General features: G+C 40.5%; 1 protein-coding gene across 1 annotated transcript; it reads left to right on the top strand.

Annotated features, from left to right (window-relative positions):
- The first annotated feature begins 3,234 nt into the window (after nt 1-3,234).
- On the top strand, nt 3,235-14,494 carry RIOK2 (RIO kinase 2). Its single transcript, XM_005431319.2, has 10 exons — nt 3,235-3,396; nt 3,917-4,055; nt 4,738-4,854; nt 5,675-5,850; nt 7,383-7,471; nt 8,616-8,807; nt 9,187-9,279; nt 10,233-10,769; nt 11,657-11,753; nt 13,329-14,494. The coding sequence occupies exons 1-10, from the start codon at nt 3,331-3,333 to the stop codon at nt 13,488-13,490; spliced, it is 1,668 nt and encodes a 555-aa protein (XP_005431376.1). The 5' UTR covers nt 3,235-3,330; the 3' UTR covers nt 13,491-14,494.
- Nucleotides 14,495-14,813: the final 319 nt, after the last annotated feature.

The following is a 14,813-nucleotide window of genomic DNA, read 5'->3' as shown; positions in this document are numbered from 1 at the left end:
GTGCTGCAGGGCAGCAGCAGAGCCCTCTGGTTGGGGTGAGAGCTGTGAATTTCGGTAATAAAGGTTCACTGAGCTGTGCTCAGGTTTGGCTGCTCCTGTTCTGCTCTTTTTTCCCTGCAGATCAGTTCTTGTGAGGTGCAGCGTGGGCACTGCCAGCTGCCCCCTGCCCTTGCCCTGCTGCTGGGCACTGACAGGATCCAGTGAGGATCAACAAGGGTGCCATTTCCACAGTTTCTACCCTGCATCTCTGTATTGGTTTTGGCTGAGGTGGAGTTAATTTTGTTCCCAGGGGCTGTTATGGGGCTGTATTTTTGACCTGTGCTGAACTCAAGGCGGATAATACAGAGATGATTTTGCTATTGCTGAGCAGGGCTTGCACAAAGCCAAGGCCTTTCCTGTTATTCTTCCTGCCACACAGGTGAAGGGATTGGGGGTACATGGAAGGGGACGCAGCCAGGACAGGTGACCCCAACTGACCCAAGGGATATTCCAGACCATATGGCATCAGGCTCAGTGTATAAAAAAATGGGAGAAGAAGTGTATGGCATCAGGCTCAGTGTATAAAAAAATGTGGAGTGATGGTATTTGTCCTTCCAAGTCACTGAGATGTGCAGTAGGACCCTGCTCTGCTGGAGGTGCTGAACACCAGTACAGCCATGGGAAGCAGAGTATTAATTCCTTATTTTGCTTTGCTTGTGTGTGCAGCCTTTGCTTCCCCTATTAAACTGTCCTTATCCCAATGCACAACTTTCCCAGCTTTTACCTCTGATTCTGAGGACCATGGCAGTGTGCTTCCCACTGCTCACACTGTGGCTCACAGAGATCTTCTGCTTTCCTTCTGTTCTGCTGCTGTGAAAGCCAGCGCCTGTGTGGCCACTCTGCGGATGTGCTTGGCAAGCACTGGAGCACAGATGCCAAGCTCTGGAATGCTTTTTCCAGGACTGGTGAATGGCACTGTAGCTGTTTGCCTGCCTGGATTTCTTCGTACTGTTCCTGGTTGGCCCAGATCTGGCTGTCAAAACAATTGAAGGAGTTGCCAGCAGGACTGGTGAGGATTAGTCTGTGCTAGCCTTCCGGATGCTGTGATCTTCCCATTTCCCTTTCTCAAAAGGAAAAAAACAAACAAAATATGAACATTTGTTCAATTGACCTGTTTCATATCTTACCATATGTCAACAAGAGCTCTCATGGAATGAAACACTTAACACAGTCAAAATTTATGATTTCTTTCCAGAATATGAAGCTTGGTGGGTTTTATAACATACAATTCAGTTGAGTTTTACTTCTGCTTTTCCTTATTTATTTTCACTTGAAAACATCAGAACACTGCATAATTGCAGTACAATGTTGTCTAAGTAATCGGTGAATTTGTGGAACATGCCTCCAGACTTTACAGCTTTACATCCCTGAGTTGTGGATCAGGGATACATTCTCCTTAAGCACCCAGACAGTTTCTATTTAAAGGAAAAAGTAACCATTTAATTCTTGTCTCTGGAGATCAGCTGTCTGCATTTAGCTGTTTGCTTTTTTGGTGTTCGGTTTGTTTTTTTTTCATGAGATCATACAGAAATTCCTGTACGTGAAAGAGCAGTTTATATTTTAATCTTTCCAAAAGTACAGTCACAGAAAGCAAAACAAATCTTCATGAAATTCTGAAGCAGAAAAAGGTAGGTATTTCACATAGCATTTTCTATTTCTAGAATGCTGTCAGTAAGTCTGACTCTTATGATTGGATCTCCTCTTCCTTGAGATTTCACACCCTTAGAAAAAGACAGATCCCTGGAGAATAATTTATATCTACATAATTGTGGATTCTTTGGGCTCTTTTTACTTCTGTTGGTAAATGGAATGGTGAAATATGAGGAACACAGAATTTATTAACTGGTTCTTTAGGCAGTCCGATTATAAAGGAAAGTATAGACAAAGGTCATAAATTCATAATGGAAAGCTGGACAAGGACACCAAGCCCCAGGTCTTCATTTCCCTGTCTCCTGAAGCTGGAAGTTTCTCTTCTTTCTTCCCCTGCTAACCAGGTGGCAAAATCTGCTCCAGAATCAGTGACAGGATCTTTTCAGTTCATGGTCTAGAATCAGAGCAAGGCAGAAAAGCCAAGGATTCTTAAAAAAAACCCCAAAAAACAGTAAAGAGTAGAAAAAAAAGATCTTCATTTGCTGCTAGGTGTGCCTGGAAAAGGGTAATGCTTGTTTTGTGTCAGCTGGATGAGGAATAGGGCCAAAATCAAAGTACTATGGAGGATGCAGTTCAGCCCATTTCCTGTTGTGTGTCCATGAAATGGACTCATCTGAGTACTGACCATGGCATTAGCAGTAGATGAAAACAAAGACAGACAGGTAAAATTAACTTTGCCTTTAATCTGTAGCAATTATAGAGTAGCTAAAATTTACAGATCACAATAAAGGATGGAAATTTAATGAGCAAACATATAGTCGACAAGGGATGTAAGAGTCGGAGATCACATATAGTAAATATGGGTCTTTGTTCACAATATATGCACCTGATGGGGCTGTCTTCTCCTCTTTGGAATGTTTTTGTTTGTTTTTTTTTTCTTTTTTGAAGGTAACAGGCAGCTGAACACAGATGGCTGGCTGAGAGAAATGAAAATGATCTTGCCTTCTTATTTTCATACCAACAACAGTGGGGGAAAAAGAAGAAAAAAATGGGAGAGCAAGAAATATGCCAGATGATGTTCTAGTATGTTAACGTGAAGGAAACTGCAACAAGTGTTGATATTTTGGCGTTCAGAACTTGCTTTTACAGGGGTCTAGGTAATGGAATGTGAACGTTCTTCACTTTCTTCTAGTGAAATATTCGCTGTGAAGTGTAAATGAAGACCGAAGAGCTTTTCGCTACATTAGCTTGCCAAAACGTCTGGGTTTGTGTTTAAATAGGTTGGCAACACCAGGTTATCCCCCGGAGAAGAGAGCTCTTTCCCCGCCAGACCGACCTCGCTCTTCCCCGACATTCCACACAGTCCCACAGCGCACGTGACAAGCGGGAAGCGCCCCACGGGAACAGGTCCTGGCAGCTGCACGGGCGTCCCAAGACACTCCCCCGCAGCAGGGAGGCACAGAAGGCGGTCCCGCCGAACTCGGAGCAGAGTTTCTCTTGCGTTTCGGGTCGGGCTCCCGGCTCGGTGGCCGGCGGAGCTCGGCGGGATGCGGCGGAGCGCGGCAGCGCGCGTAGCTGCCAGGACCTGGCCAGGCGCTGCTGCGCATGCGCGGCCCGTGCTCTTGCTCCTCGTCCGCAACATCTTTCTCCTCATCCTTTTCCTGATCTTTTTCCCGTCCCTGCACCTCTGCCGCCGCTGCCATGGGGAAGCTGAACGTGGTGATGCTGCGGTACCTGTCCCGGGAGCACTTCAGGGTGCTGACCGCGGTGAGCAGGCCGGGCCGGGCCGGGCCGGGCCTGTGGTGCCTCAGCTGGGGCTCTGTGCTGGCCTCTTCTGGGGAGGGCCCGGTTCGGGCCGGTGTCTCCTTCAGCCGCCCGGCTGGGGGGATCCGGAGGCACAGGGACTTCTTGGGGATGCTTGGGGGTTCTCTGGGGATGCCAGGGAAGTCGCTGGGGATGCCCGGCTGGTCGCAGACCCATCACGGTGAGGCAGCATCCCAGCGTCTCTGCTCTCTCTGCTTCCCGTGACTGGGACTGAAATCTAATTAGCCGCTCGTGTCATGGCTGGCACTGAAGAACTTCCCTGGGTGGGTTGTACATAGGCTGCCAAGGAGCAGTGAAGCAAGCGGAAAGGTTTGTTCAGGCTTAAAACGTAGAAAGTTAAGTCTGAAAATCTGTAGTCTTTAAAAATTGCCTATTTGAAAAGGGATTTTACTCTTGAGCTGGATCTGTACTTCATTGTACTTCAACACAGTGCTGACAAATCTGTTTTTAATTACTTTTATAGGTGGAAATGGGCATGAAGAACCATGAAATAGTTCCTGCTAGCTTAATTGCTTCCATTGCCAGCCTTAAACACGGTGGCTGTAATAAAATTTTGAGAGAGCTGGCGAAGCACAAACTTCTGGCTTATGAACGAACTAAAAGTGAGTTTGAATTTTGTGTTGGATTCCCTTTCTTATCCTGTCCCCAGTGCCTCACAGTGGACCTGCCCAACAGGTTGGGATGTAGGAGTGCCCAGAGTATTTCCTTTGCCTTCTCTTGGACTCAGCCTGGAAATGTGGGTTTGTGCAGCACCAGATGCTGTGTCTGCTTGTATCTTTAGAAGTAAGAGACAGAAAAAAGATGAACAATTAACTTTGTTTTTTGCTCAGAATAAAGTAAAAAGAATCATCACTTGAAGCAGCGTTCAAGTGTGTGTAGGCGTTAATCCAAGTGAGTGATATCCTCACAGTTCTGGAACAGACTGCACAATTCTTGGACATTTCACTGCCTCAGAAACAGCTGCTAAAGCAGTATTTGTTGTCTGACATCTGACAAGGTGGTGCAGGCCTTTCCCTATTCCCTTCAGCCTTTTAGTTGGATCTGGCCCTGCAAACACAGTGGGGATGTCTGTGCTCTCCCTTTTGTCCCAGTTCTTCCAAGGATTGAGGGTTGCTCCAATCCAATTTAAACATTTTCACCATTCAGTCAAATGGGGCTGGTAAGAGCCAAGGGCTGAAATATTACTTGCGTGCTATGTACTGCAAGAAACAAGACTAAATTGAGATTTATTTTAAAGGGTATGTGTGCATAACAAGGAGTGAAATGTATTTTATTTTTACCCAGCTGTCCAGGGTTATCGGTTAACTAATGCAGGATATGATTACCTGGCTCTGAAAACTCTCTCTTCCCGGCAAGTCATCAGTTCTGTGGGGAACCAGATGGGTGTTGGCAAAGAATCAGGTAAACTAAAATAACATTTTTAAAAATTTTCTTCAGCAAACACATCTGTAATACTGCAAATATTTTGCTAGAAACTAGGGGAGTTTTCCTCTGGATAGGAAGATCAATTAATCTGTCAAACACCAAGACGTATTTGAACATAGCATGTTCAAGTGCTCTGTGAGGCTTCTGGCTACATTTGAATATTGTTTTACAAGTGTAATTGTTTGCCCCATTTGTTAATTTCTTAGTTCATTATTTTAAAAGGTACTTTCCAGGCAGGGGCTGCTTTTGTTGTGTTTTGTCAAGAGTTCAAACCATTTAACAAAAAAGATAATTTCAGCTTTTTCATCCCACTTAAAGATAAGGTAGTAAAGTAAAATAGGCTCAAAACTATTGCAACGCTATCTTGGTTCCTGCTATGTTCATGTAGTTTGACACAGAATGTGACTTTTGTAATTGGAGAAGGGGATTATTTGGGACAAATACTAGAAATTAAGTTTAGGGTATTTGTTAACACAAAATTAAGAGTCTGGTCCCTTGGGTTGCCTGTCCATTCATCAGGAAGGAGAAGCTCTTCCAGGATGTGGTTTATAACACCAGAGCACTGAAAGATCTTTCAGATCTCATCAGCATTTCTTCAATCGGAGTACCATGAACTCTTTAACAGTAATTTCTTCATGTTCAAACTTTTGATACACACTCTGTAATTAGCTGCCTTTGCTAAAACTTGTGGGTCAGAAAGGGTGAGGAGTGAGGTAACAAACTTTCGCTGCACTTTTTCATCTGGCTTTTTAGATATGATTAATTTCTTAGATCTGTGCTGTTATGTATTTTCTAGATATTTATATTGTTGCCAATGAAGAGGAGCAACAGTTTGCACTGAAATTGCACCGGCTGGGGAGAACCTCCTTTCGCAACCTGAAAAACAAACGTGACTACCACAAGCACAGGCACAAAATGTCCTGGCTGTACTTGTCCCGGATAGCAGCAATGAAGGAGTTTGCCTACATGAAGGTAGGTGGCCACTCACACAGAGCCAGCAATGGTGGGACAGGCTAGAAATGCTTCTTAGGCTGTCTTTTGATCACTTTGTGTTCACAGTACTGGTAGGATTTATGCTTCATTTTTTTCTCTCCCCTCATGGACTTAAAGTATACATTTCAGAAAGTTTCAATGCAGCATGCTTTGTACACTTCCCAGTGCCAAAATTAAGCTTTGCCATTGAAATCACATGGAACAGATTCAGGCATCATGAGAGAATTTCAAATTAATGATGTTATGGGTAGATAATCTATATATCACCAGTTCCACAGTTTTTCCTTCAAAATTTATTGCATAAACTAGGAAGCAGTTGTCATTTCTTAAAATTAACCTGTTTTTTATTTTACCGAGCTTTCACTTGTTTCTGTGCTGTTGAGGGGAATCTTTCAGATCAAAACTGGTGTTTTGATCTAAAAAGGCACACTTAGTTCTGTGCTGTGAGAAAAGATTCTATTATACTGCTAATCTTGGATTCTGTGCTTTTTTACCTGCTTCAAAAAACCACAGATATTGTATAGTGATGAAAGATGATAGCTAAAAAAATTATTAATAAAAACCTAGTTTTCATTTCTCCTTTTGTGTTATTCAAGAGTAATATTTACATGAAATTATTTTCTTGTTCTTGTAAATAAAGAACCATAATTAATTTTCTCACTGGCCTCCACGGAGAGAGAAAGAACTAACACCATCATTTAGATCCTCTGTCCAGGTGGTCCAGCTGGTTAAGCCTTATGTGGTCAGAACTTGTAGGAATGTTATTGTGGGGGTCAGGTTCCCTGAGCAGAGGACTGGGGGAGGTTTAATTGAGTATTGAAAAGCAGAAATACTTAAGTAACAAAAACTGTATTTATGTTGCTTTAACTTAAGATTCTCTAGAAAAGTTCACTGGTAACAACAGAATGAGTAAAAACAGAATGAACCCATATAAAAGTTGAATGGATCCAGTGAATGACTAAATTTGTGCTGGAAAATGCAAACAGGAGAGCTTCAAAATATCATGGCCTGTCTTTGGTTAATCTTAGTGTGGTATAAAGCTGATTATTATTGTTTAGGAATGAACTTGTGTTCACATACACAAACACATAGTTATGTTACAGCAACTGAGTATAGATTGATTAATCAGGCAGGAGTGTATTGGCAGCAGCTTAGTGTGGAATTCTTTTCTAATGCCAAACACCCCATTTCCTTTTCCTATTACTGATTCCACAGGCTAATGTACCAGGTAAGGTTGTGTAATTTCTCCAGTTTGCTGGGATTTTCTTCCAGATGCATGATAATTAAACTGTAGGAAGTGCAGTCAGTGTCTAAACTTCTGAATTTTATTGTCTTTGCAGTGAGAGGTCCAATGGCTGTGAGGCTGTTTTCTTTCCTAGGCATGTGATTTGGGCAATACATGCTGCTATCACAGTGATATGTACTGCTTGCCTTAGGTGTGGGTTTGTCAATATGTGTAATGTTTCCTTAACAATTTAATTTTAATTTTTCAATGTGTTGTCTCTTTCCAGGCTTTGCATGACAGAGAATTTCCTGTTCCAAAGCCCATAGACTACAACAGGCATGCAGTTGTTATGGAACTTGTTGATGGATATCCTTTGTAAGTAGTGAAAGCTTGAATTCTCTGTGTTACAGAGACCCTGACAACCCTAGGAAAAGTAACAGGTTTAGGGTTTTTCCTTGTTTTCTACACGGAAATTGCACATACTTTATGTTACTTTGTATATAGAGTATTAATATCCCTCATGTTCTGAGCTCCACTTTGTGATCTTTGCTCTGTTAGTACAGGTGAGTTTGTAACTGAGTTCTGCACTGTTTGTAACAGACTACCATGTATAATCTGGTTTTGCACCTTTGAGAAAGATTATTTTGCTTGAGCTTGTCAACCTCTAGAAACATTAAATATTATTGAGGTTCGTAGGTGAAGGGTTGGTTTGCTTTGGAATGCAAAAGCATTCAAAACCAAAACCTGTCTCTTTCATACAATAACCCAGGTCTAATCCAGAGATTTAAAGTTTCTAGTTACAGAACAAACTGTTCCATTGTCTTCTATAGGATTTAAGATCTTAAGTTTAATCAAATGGGAATTAATTCCAAAGTAAAACAGTTGAGGAATAATGTGGAAAAGACTCTCACCTTCATATGTTAAATAATTCCACATCCATTGTGTTAACAGAACACTTCAAGTTCCTTGTGGCAGTCTGCAATGGAAGTTTAGTTTTTCTTCTTTTCCTAACATAATCTAGAAAATGTGATTTTGTGGAAGAAAATGCCACGGGCCATTTGAATTTCAGCCTAAGAAGATTTAGCTCCTACTGACACGATAAGATTACCTAAAACAGGAGAAACATAAAAGTTTGCTGGTCCATTATTTACATAATGCATTACGACAGCAGTGCTCAGTGGGAGACAGTGAGTGAGTTCAGGTGAGGTTTAGCCTGGATATAAGGAGATATTTTTTCTCCTCGTGAGGACAGAGAGGCAGTGGCACAAGTCGATTGGGAAAGTTTCACTGTCTCTCTCCATTTCCAGAAGTTTTCTATCCCAAATAGACAGAGACCTGAGCACTCTGGTCTGGTCTCAGATTTGACCCAGCTTTCAGGAGGATGCTGGACCAGAGACCTGAGGGCCCTTTTAATTTGAATTACTCTGGCATTCTGTCAAATGTATTTTGTATACTTTATCTGTATTTTTAAATTAAGTCTTTCAAGGTTGAGATTATTTAATTTTACTTAACTTTTCAGGTGCCAGGTGCGCCAAATGGAAGATCCAGCTGCCGTCTACAGTGAATTAATGGACCTGATTGTAAAACTCGCCAATCATGGTCTGATCCATGGGGATTTCAATGAGTTTAATCTCATCCTGGATAATAACGACCATGCTACTTTGATTGATTTCCCTCAGATGATGTCAACATCACATGCAAATGCTGAATGGTAGGTTTAGATCCAAAGGAGTTTTCCAGGTGAATCTGACAAATGCTGATGAAAGCAGACAGTCAACCATGACTTGTTTCCATAAGTCTTTTCCTGAATCTTTTTCTGCCACTGTTGTGATGCAGCACAAGTAATGTTCCAAACAAAGAATGAATAGACATGTCTCTGCAGAATAAAGATGTGATTAATTGCTTCTCAGAGATAATATTGTTTGGTGAAGTGACACTCAGCAATGAACTGTATCCAGTTTCCCTTTCTAGCCTTTTGGCTTGAGATTGCTAATGGAAATAATTTTCGAATAAAACCATGTAGGGTAAATGCTTCTTGTTGCAATAGACTTGACTGATTTTTTGTTTGTACAATTCTGTATTTTTTACAGGTATTTTAACAGAGATGTTAACTGTATTAAGGAGTTCTTCAAGAAACGCTTCAACTATGAGAGTGAGCTCTTCCCAGCCTTCAAAGACATCAGGTACAAATGACCAGATGAATTTGAGTTCTACTTATGGCACTAGTGTTGGTATTCTGAGAAAAGTGAATTCCTGTGAGAGATGCCTGTGGGAGAAATAAAAAAAAATAGGCCCAACTATATAATTTTAAGTTACATTTTTCTCTTCTCTATTCTGTTTTTCTCAAAGTTACTGTAAGTGGTTTTCAAGTGTGCTTTAAAATCCTTTGCTGTCTTGTCTTTCTGCAACTAAGGAAGAGAGGTCACCCTGAAAGCTTGATCCAAATGGTGAATGTCCAGGAAATTTTAACAGTGATGCAGAATCAATCTGTTTGATTTTAATTAACAGTTTAATAATTCTAATATATTGAAGATTAATTTGGATTTCTGTTTCAAAATTATTTTAAACGCTTGTAAATAGAGTGGCTGCCCCTTAGGGATTATTACATTTAAACTTCCTGGAGTCTTTTGCTCCTTCTGAAAAGTAAACTTACTTTTCACTCATTTTAAGACCGAAATTTACACTGAAACCGTGTAAAGAGACCCAAACTGTTACAATGAAAATGGTTTTATTTCATTCTGAGCACTTTTCCTAAGGAGTTCCACACTTTAATCAGCCTTTGTATGTCAGACCCTTTATTATTCTGTTTGCTTAAGCATGATTTGAACTTAAATCAAAATGTTATTCCTGCTAAAGTAGAACAATTTCCTGAAAAAAACCCAAACTATAAATGCAGGTTATGGAGATGCAATCATCTTCTGGAGGAGTTTTCTTCTCTTGGATTACATTCTAAGTTAGTATTTCACCTAAAGCTCAGCACCATCATGTATTTTGTGTGATTCAACAATGTATCTTTTCTGTTAATACTGGGTAATTTTAGTCTAGCTTGGTTAGCATTTTCAACCCAAAATGTAGTATATTGGTAACTTGGCTTATTAAATTTAGCATATTAAAAGAAAGCATTCCTTTTCCACAGGAGAGAGTATTCTCTTGATAAAGAGATTGCTGCCAGTGGCTATGCAAAGGAGATGCAGGAAGATGGTGAACTGCTTTACCCCACAGGTTCTGATGAGGATGACAATACAGAGGTGTTAGAACTTCCAGAGGATGCTGAGAAAGAGCTCAACTTCTTCAGCAGAAATGAACAGAACAGTGAAGACTTCACATGTGAAGTGGGTGATTTCTCTGAAAGCAGAGCCTCTGACAGTGCTGCAAGCAGCAGTGAGGAAGAGGCTGATACAGCTAAAAGCAGGGAAAATACACAAAGACTAAATATGGCAGAGTTGAGTTCAGCCTTGGAAGAAGATGAAGGACTAGCTGTGCCTTGGAAGTCCAGTGAAGGTGCAGAGAGTTCTGCAATTACTTCTTTTAAGGGCAAAAGACTAACTGAAAATGCTGCTGAACTGGAAGGTCAGGCAGGTCAAGGAGGGTGCTGTGAAGGTAAGGAGAATGAAGAAGAGTGCCCAGAGCTGGTCAACTCATCAGCTTTAAATGAGGAATTCAGTCATTACAGGTAAAGATTCACATTTACTGTCTAGAAGTCTTGCCCTTTCCTTGCCTCCAAAAATGTATATGTGTCAAGTAGCTCAAGAAGGACTGCTCTTCAGCTGCCCTTGTTCAAACTGAAGACTAAAAATTAAATTTGTTTTGAAAATATACCAGTAAATGCCCTTCCTATTGGTGGTATGGTTGTCCACCTCTGCTGTGTTTATCTAATGAGAAAACAGGTTTTGCACTTCAAAGACCAACCTATTTTCTGTGGTGGGTTTTCCCCCCTTTTTTCTTCATTTCAGCTAATATTGATAATGAAGGAGTTCTTGTTGTTAAAATACTGCTTCTAAATAACTTCCCTGAGGAAGTTTATAATTCAAATACTTCGTGTCAAAGGCAAATGTTCTGCTGCTCATTCAGCTGAAGTTATCCAGAACAAGCTGCTTGGAGTGTTTAATTCAAATATATTGTACTGTATGTTGTTCCAGCTTTTAATTCCTTTCCTGACATAGAAATTCCTGCTTGCCTTCAGACTAATCCCTTGTGTGTGAAATTATATTTCTTGAGTTTGCCAGCCCACCATGTTTGTGGATGCAGAGATCATACTCCTCCTCACTTGCTTTTGGTTTTCAGTTAAATACTGTCAAAACGTTGTGCAGGATCTGAAGTGCCCTGAGGTTTCTCTTCTTGTGCTTGATACTTAAACGGCTGTTGTGCAACAAATTCTTCTTTCACAAAGTGCCTGTCTTGAACAACCAGTGTTAATGTTTAAGCTGGTTGTTTAAACATGTAATGTTTAAAACTTGCATGTTTTGTTGCCTAGAAAGTGAAGACTCAAACAGGGTGTTCATAAAAGCAAAGGTGTGTTTATCTTGCTCATGGGATAATACATTGATTTTTGTGTTTCAGTAATGAGGAGTGTATTGTTCCCATTGCTGGGCACAGGACAAGGACTAAGAGCATCACATCAGTCAGAAGTGTTGGCAGCTGTTCAACCATTCCTCCGGTAAATACTATTTTTTTTATGTTGTCATCTAGTTTACCCTCAGACCACCTTAAATTGCACATAACTGTTAGCCCCTGTTTCTGAAATTCTTCTCTGGCATGGATCATCTTTAAAAACAGTTACGATCTACCTCTCCAGTGTGTATCTCCATTCCCACAGAAAAATAGGACTGATACTGCTGTAACTGCTTACAGGGAGTGCTTTCCAGCACTCTCCTTCATATTTTGCTTTTTGGTCTCTCACTGAAGCTCCATATCAACACTAACAACTCTCATTTACCCAATAACTAATTTATATTAATATATGCTAATGCACTAATAGCATCAGTTCATCCATTTCTGTTGCTAGCCACAATTAATATTTTTTATTCTGAATGTGGATACTTGAGTCTAGATTTAATTTTGCCTTTTTCACCTCTCTTCTTAGACATTTCTTCACATTCTTTTCTGAAAGATTTCTGTAAACTCACCTTCAACAGAGATCTTTTTGGCAATTTGAATTTGACCTTCTGAATTACATAAATCAGGACATTTTCAGCAGAGTTTAATGTACTTTTCTTCAACCCCAGAGCTGGCAGTAGGTGATATGTCTACTTGGTATCAGGAATTTTGGAACATCTGTAGGATGTGATGGTGGAAAGACTGATGAGTCTTTACACCAAGTGCTGCAGTTCAGCAATAGAATTTGGTGAACTTAGATTAGATTACATGTCATAATGGTATCTGCCTTGCAGAATTTATTCTAGCAGGTTTCCAGCAAGATTTTACTCCACCATGATTAAATAGATTTGATTTCTCTTTTTGGTCCAAGAAAAAATACACAAGTGTGCACTTGGCATCAGTGTGGCAACTTAAGCTGGGACCATGCCACAATCTGCAAAATCATAGCTTTGTTTTTGTTGTGGGCAGATATTGCCACCACGATGGAGAGCAGAGCTCAGAATAAGCCACAGTGCAAGTAACAGATGAGATTGCATAGAATACTCCAGCTTGTTGGAATGGGAAAACCTGGAGGAGGAATTATAAATCACTAATTCCCCTTCTCTCTTAGACACACTTGTGTTACAGAGTTGTTGTTTTCTGTTAGAATCAGTCATATTTTTGTAATCTAAACTTCAGAATAACCAGGAGGCTAAAGAAACAAGCACAAACCAAACAATTACTGCTGGGCATGGAATGTTCTGCAGTATAATCAGCTTTTACATTTTTGTGTAAGGCCTGTGTTCTGCACTGAGAGGTGTGGTTCCTTTAGCTTCTCAGTGGGGAACACACTAGAAGATTAACTTCAAAATTATAAAAATATTTAAAATTCTATTTATTATAATGAAGACTATCAGAGCACACACAGAGCACTCCATGCAGACCTTGTCCATAGCAGAGAATCTCCTTTTTCAGTCAGTTGAAGTGTTTTATGATTTTCTTACAAGGAAAGAACTCTGTTCATTTCTACAGTCAAGGTGAACATCATAACTCATGAATGTTCATGCTGGTCCTGAAAAAATTCTGACATCATGTCATGTCATACTGCTAAATAATTTAAAGAAGTTTTGATGACAAATTGCGTGTTTGTTTGTAGGAACTGGTGAAACAGAAGATAAAGCGTCAGCTGACCAAGCAGCAGAAATCTGCTCTGAAGCAACGGCTGCAAAAAGGGGAGGCAAATATTTACACCAAGCAACGTCGAGAAAACATGCACAACATTAAGTCAAGCTTGGATGCAGCCAATTTCTGGGGATAATTTATTAAAGCTCCTGTGAAACATGAGGAATGTATACAGCTAAAAGGATCATGCTAATTTACCAAAAATCCTTTTATGTAAAGGAGCAATTTCTGCTATGCAAATCAGATGTTCTTCTGTGAGTTAATAGATGTCATTCTCATTCCTGTGACCTTGACTGGGAGGTTGTGTTTTGTGTTTCTAGTCAAAACTGTTGACTGTAATTTACATTATATCAGTAGTACTGATTATGACAGGACTTTCCAGCAGTGTTTTGTCATAACTGAGTTGTGGTGTCTTTGTTGTGCAGAGGCACAAAAAGCCTTTTTCTTCAACTGTAGATGCACAATTATTTCCATAAATGTAAAATGAAAATAGTTTTTGCTAAGTTAGTGAGAGGTGACATTACTTTAACTTTTCTTCCAAAACTTGGGGACTTAGTCAGATGTTACAAAACCTGATTTCATTGGCTGAAATAATCATTTAGTGCACAATGTGCCTTGTCTGCTGGAGCTTAGAAACATAAATAGTAGAAATCATTAAAATATTAATTGGCACAAGCACATTTTGAAGTGCTGTTCTACAAAACAATACTGAAGCACAAAAAGCCCTACTGCCATCTGACTACTTTATTCTAAAGGTAAAAGTAGCTTACAGTAGATGTAAAAAGTTAATCTTAAAATAATAATGAAATACAACTGACAGAGATGTCTAAAAGCAGTATTCAGCAGTCATTTAGAAATTTTCAGTATTTTGCTTGGCAGTGTTCATCCCTCATGCGTCGCTATCATTTGCACAGAGTGCTATCTCAGTGCGATTCCATTAATATTTCTGTTTTAATCATCAGTACTGGCAGAGCTGACCAACAGGAATTTAGTCTTATTTGTGTATCCATTCTGATTAGTTTTGGAGTTGTTTGGTTGAGGTTTGTTGTTGTTTGTTTTTAAGATTCAGTGTCTTCACATGACCTGGACAGTACTCAGTAGGCAAGAAACCCCAAAACATTAAAAAACCCTAGAATACAATCCCTACAGACACAGTGCTCATTCTTGACGGCAGGAGCCCTTCACAAACGCCAGAACATTTATCTTCCTAGGCACCATAAGCAGACACTGCTGCTGTTTTGCAAGAAGAAACAGGAAGTGATGTAACTGGCAGTTTGGGGTGTTAAATGTGAAAATTCCAAATTCTCATTCTTACTGGCACTCACTGGCACTGGATATTTTCACCTGCGGCTCCCAGTTCCCTTCACTCTACCCATGGCCAGGGTGCAGCAGCGGCTGAAGCCGTTCCCCGTCAGGAGCCGAGCCGTGCCCCTCCCCGGCTGCCGGCCCCCCCCCCCCC

Source organism: Geospiza fortis, unplaced genomic scaffold (assembly GCF_000277835.1).
Source record: "Geospiza fortis unplaced genomic scaffold, GeoFor_1.0 scaffold2301, whole genome shotgun sequence".
Classification (NCBI taxonomy): Eukaryota; Metazoa; Chordata; class Aves; order Passeriformes; family Thraupidae; genus Geospiza; species Geospiza fortis.
The sequence above is the reverse complement of the archived record's forward strand: the minus strand, read 5'-3'. Positions and strand labels throughout refer to the sequence as shown.

Bases quoted from the DNA above. Each gene is read 5' to 3' on its own strand.
- RIOK2 (XM_005431319.2), top strand. From the start codon at position 3,331: ATGGGGAAGCTGAACGTGGTGATGCTGCGGTACCTGTCCCGGGAGCAC. The intron at 7,472-8,615 runs GTAAGTAGTGAA...TTAACTTTTCAG, and splicing joins CTTGTTGATGGATATCCTTT to GTGCCAGGTGCGCCAAATGG. The intron at 11,754-13,328 runs GTAAATACTATT...GTTTGTTTGTAG, and splicing joins GCTGTTCAACCATTCCTCCG to GAACTGGTGAAACAGAAGAT.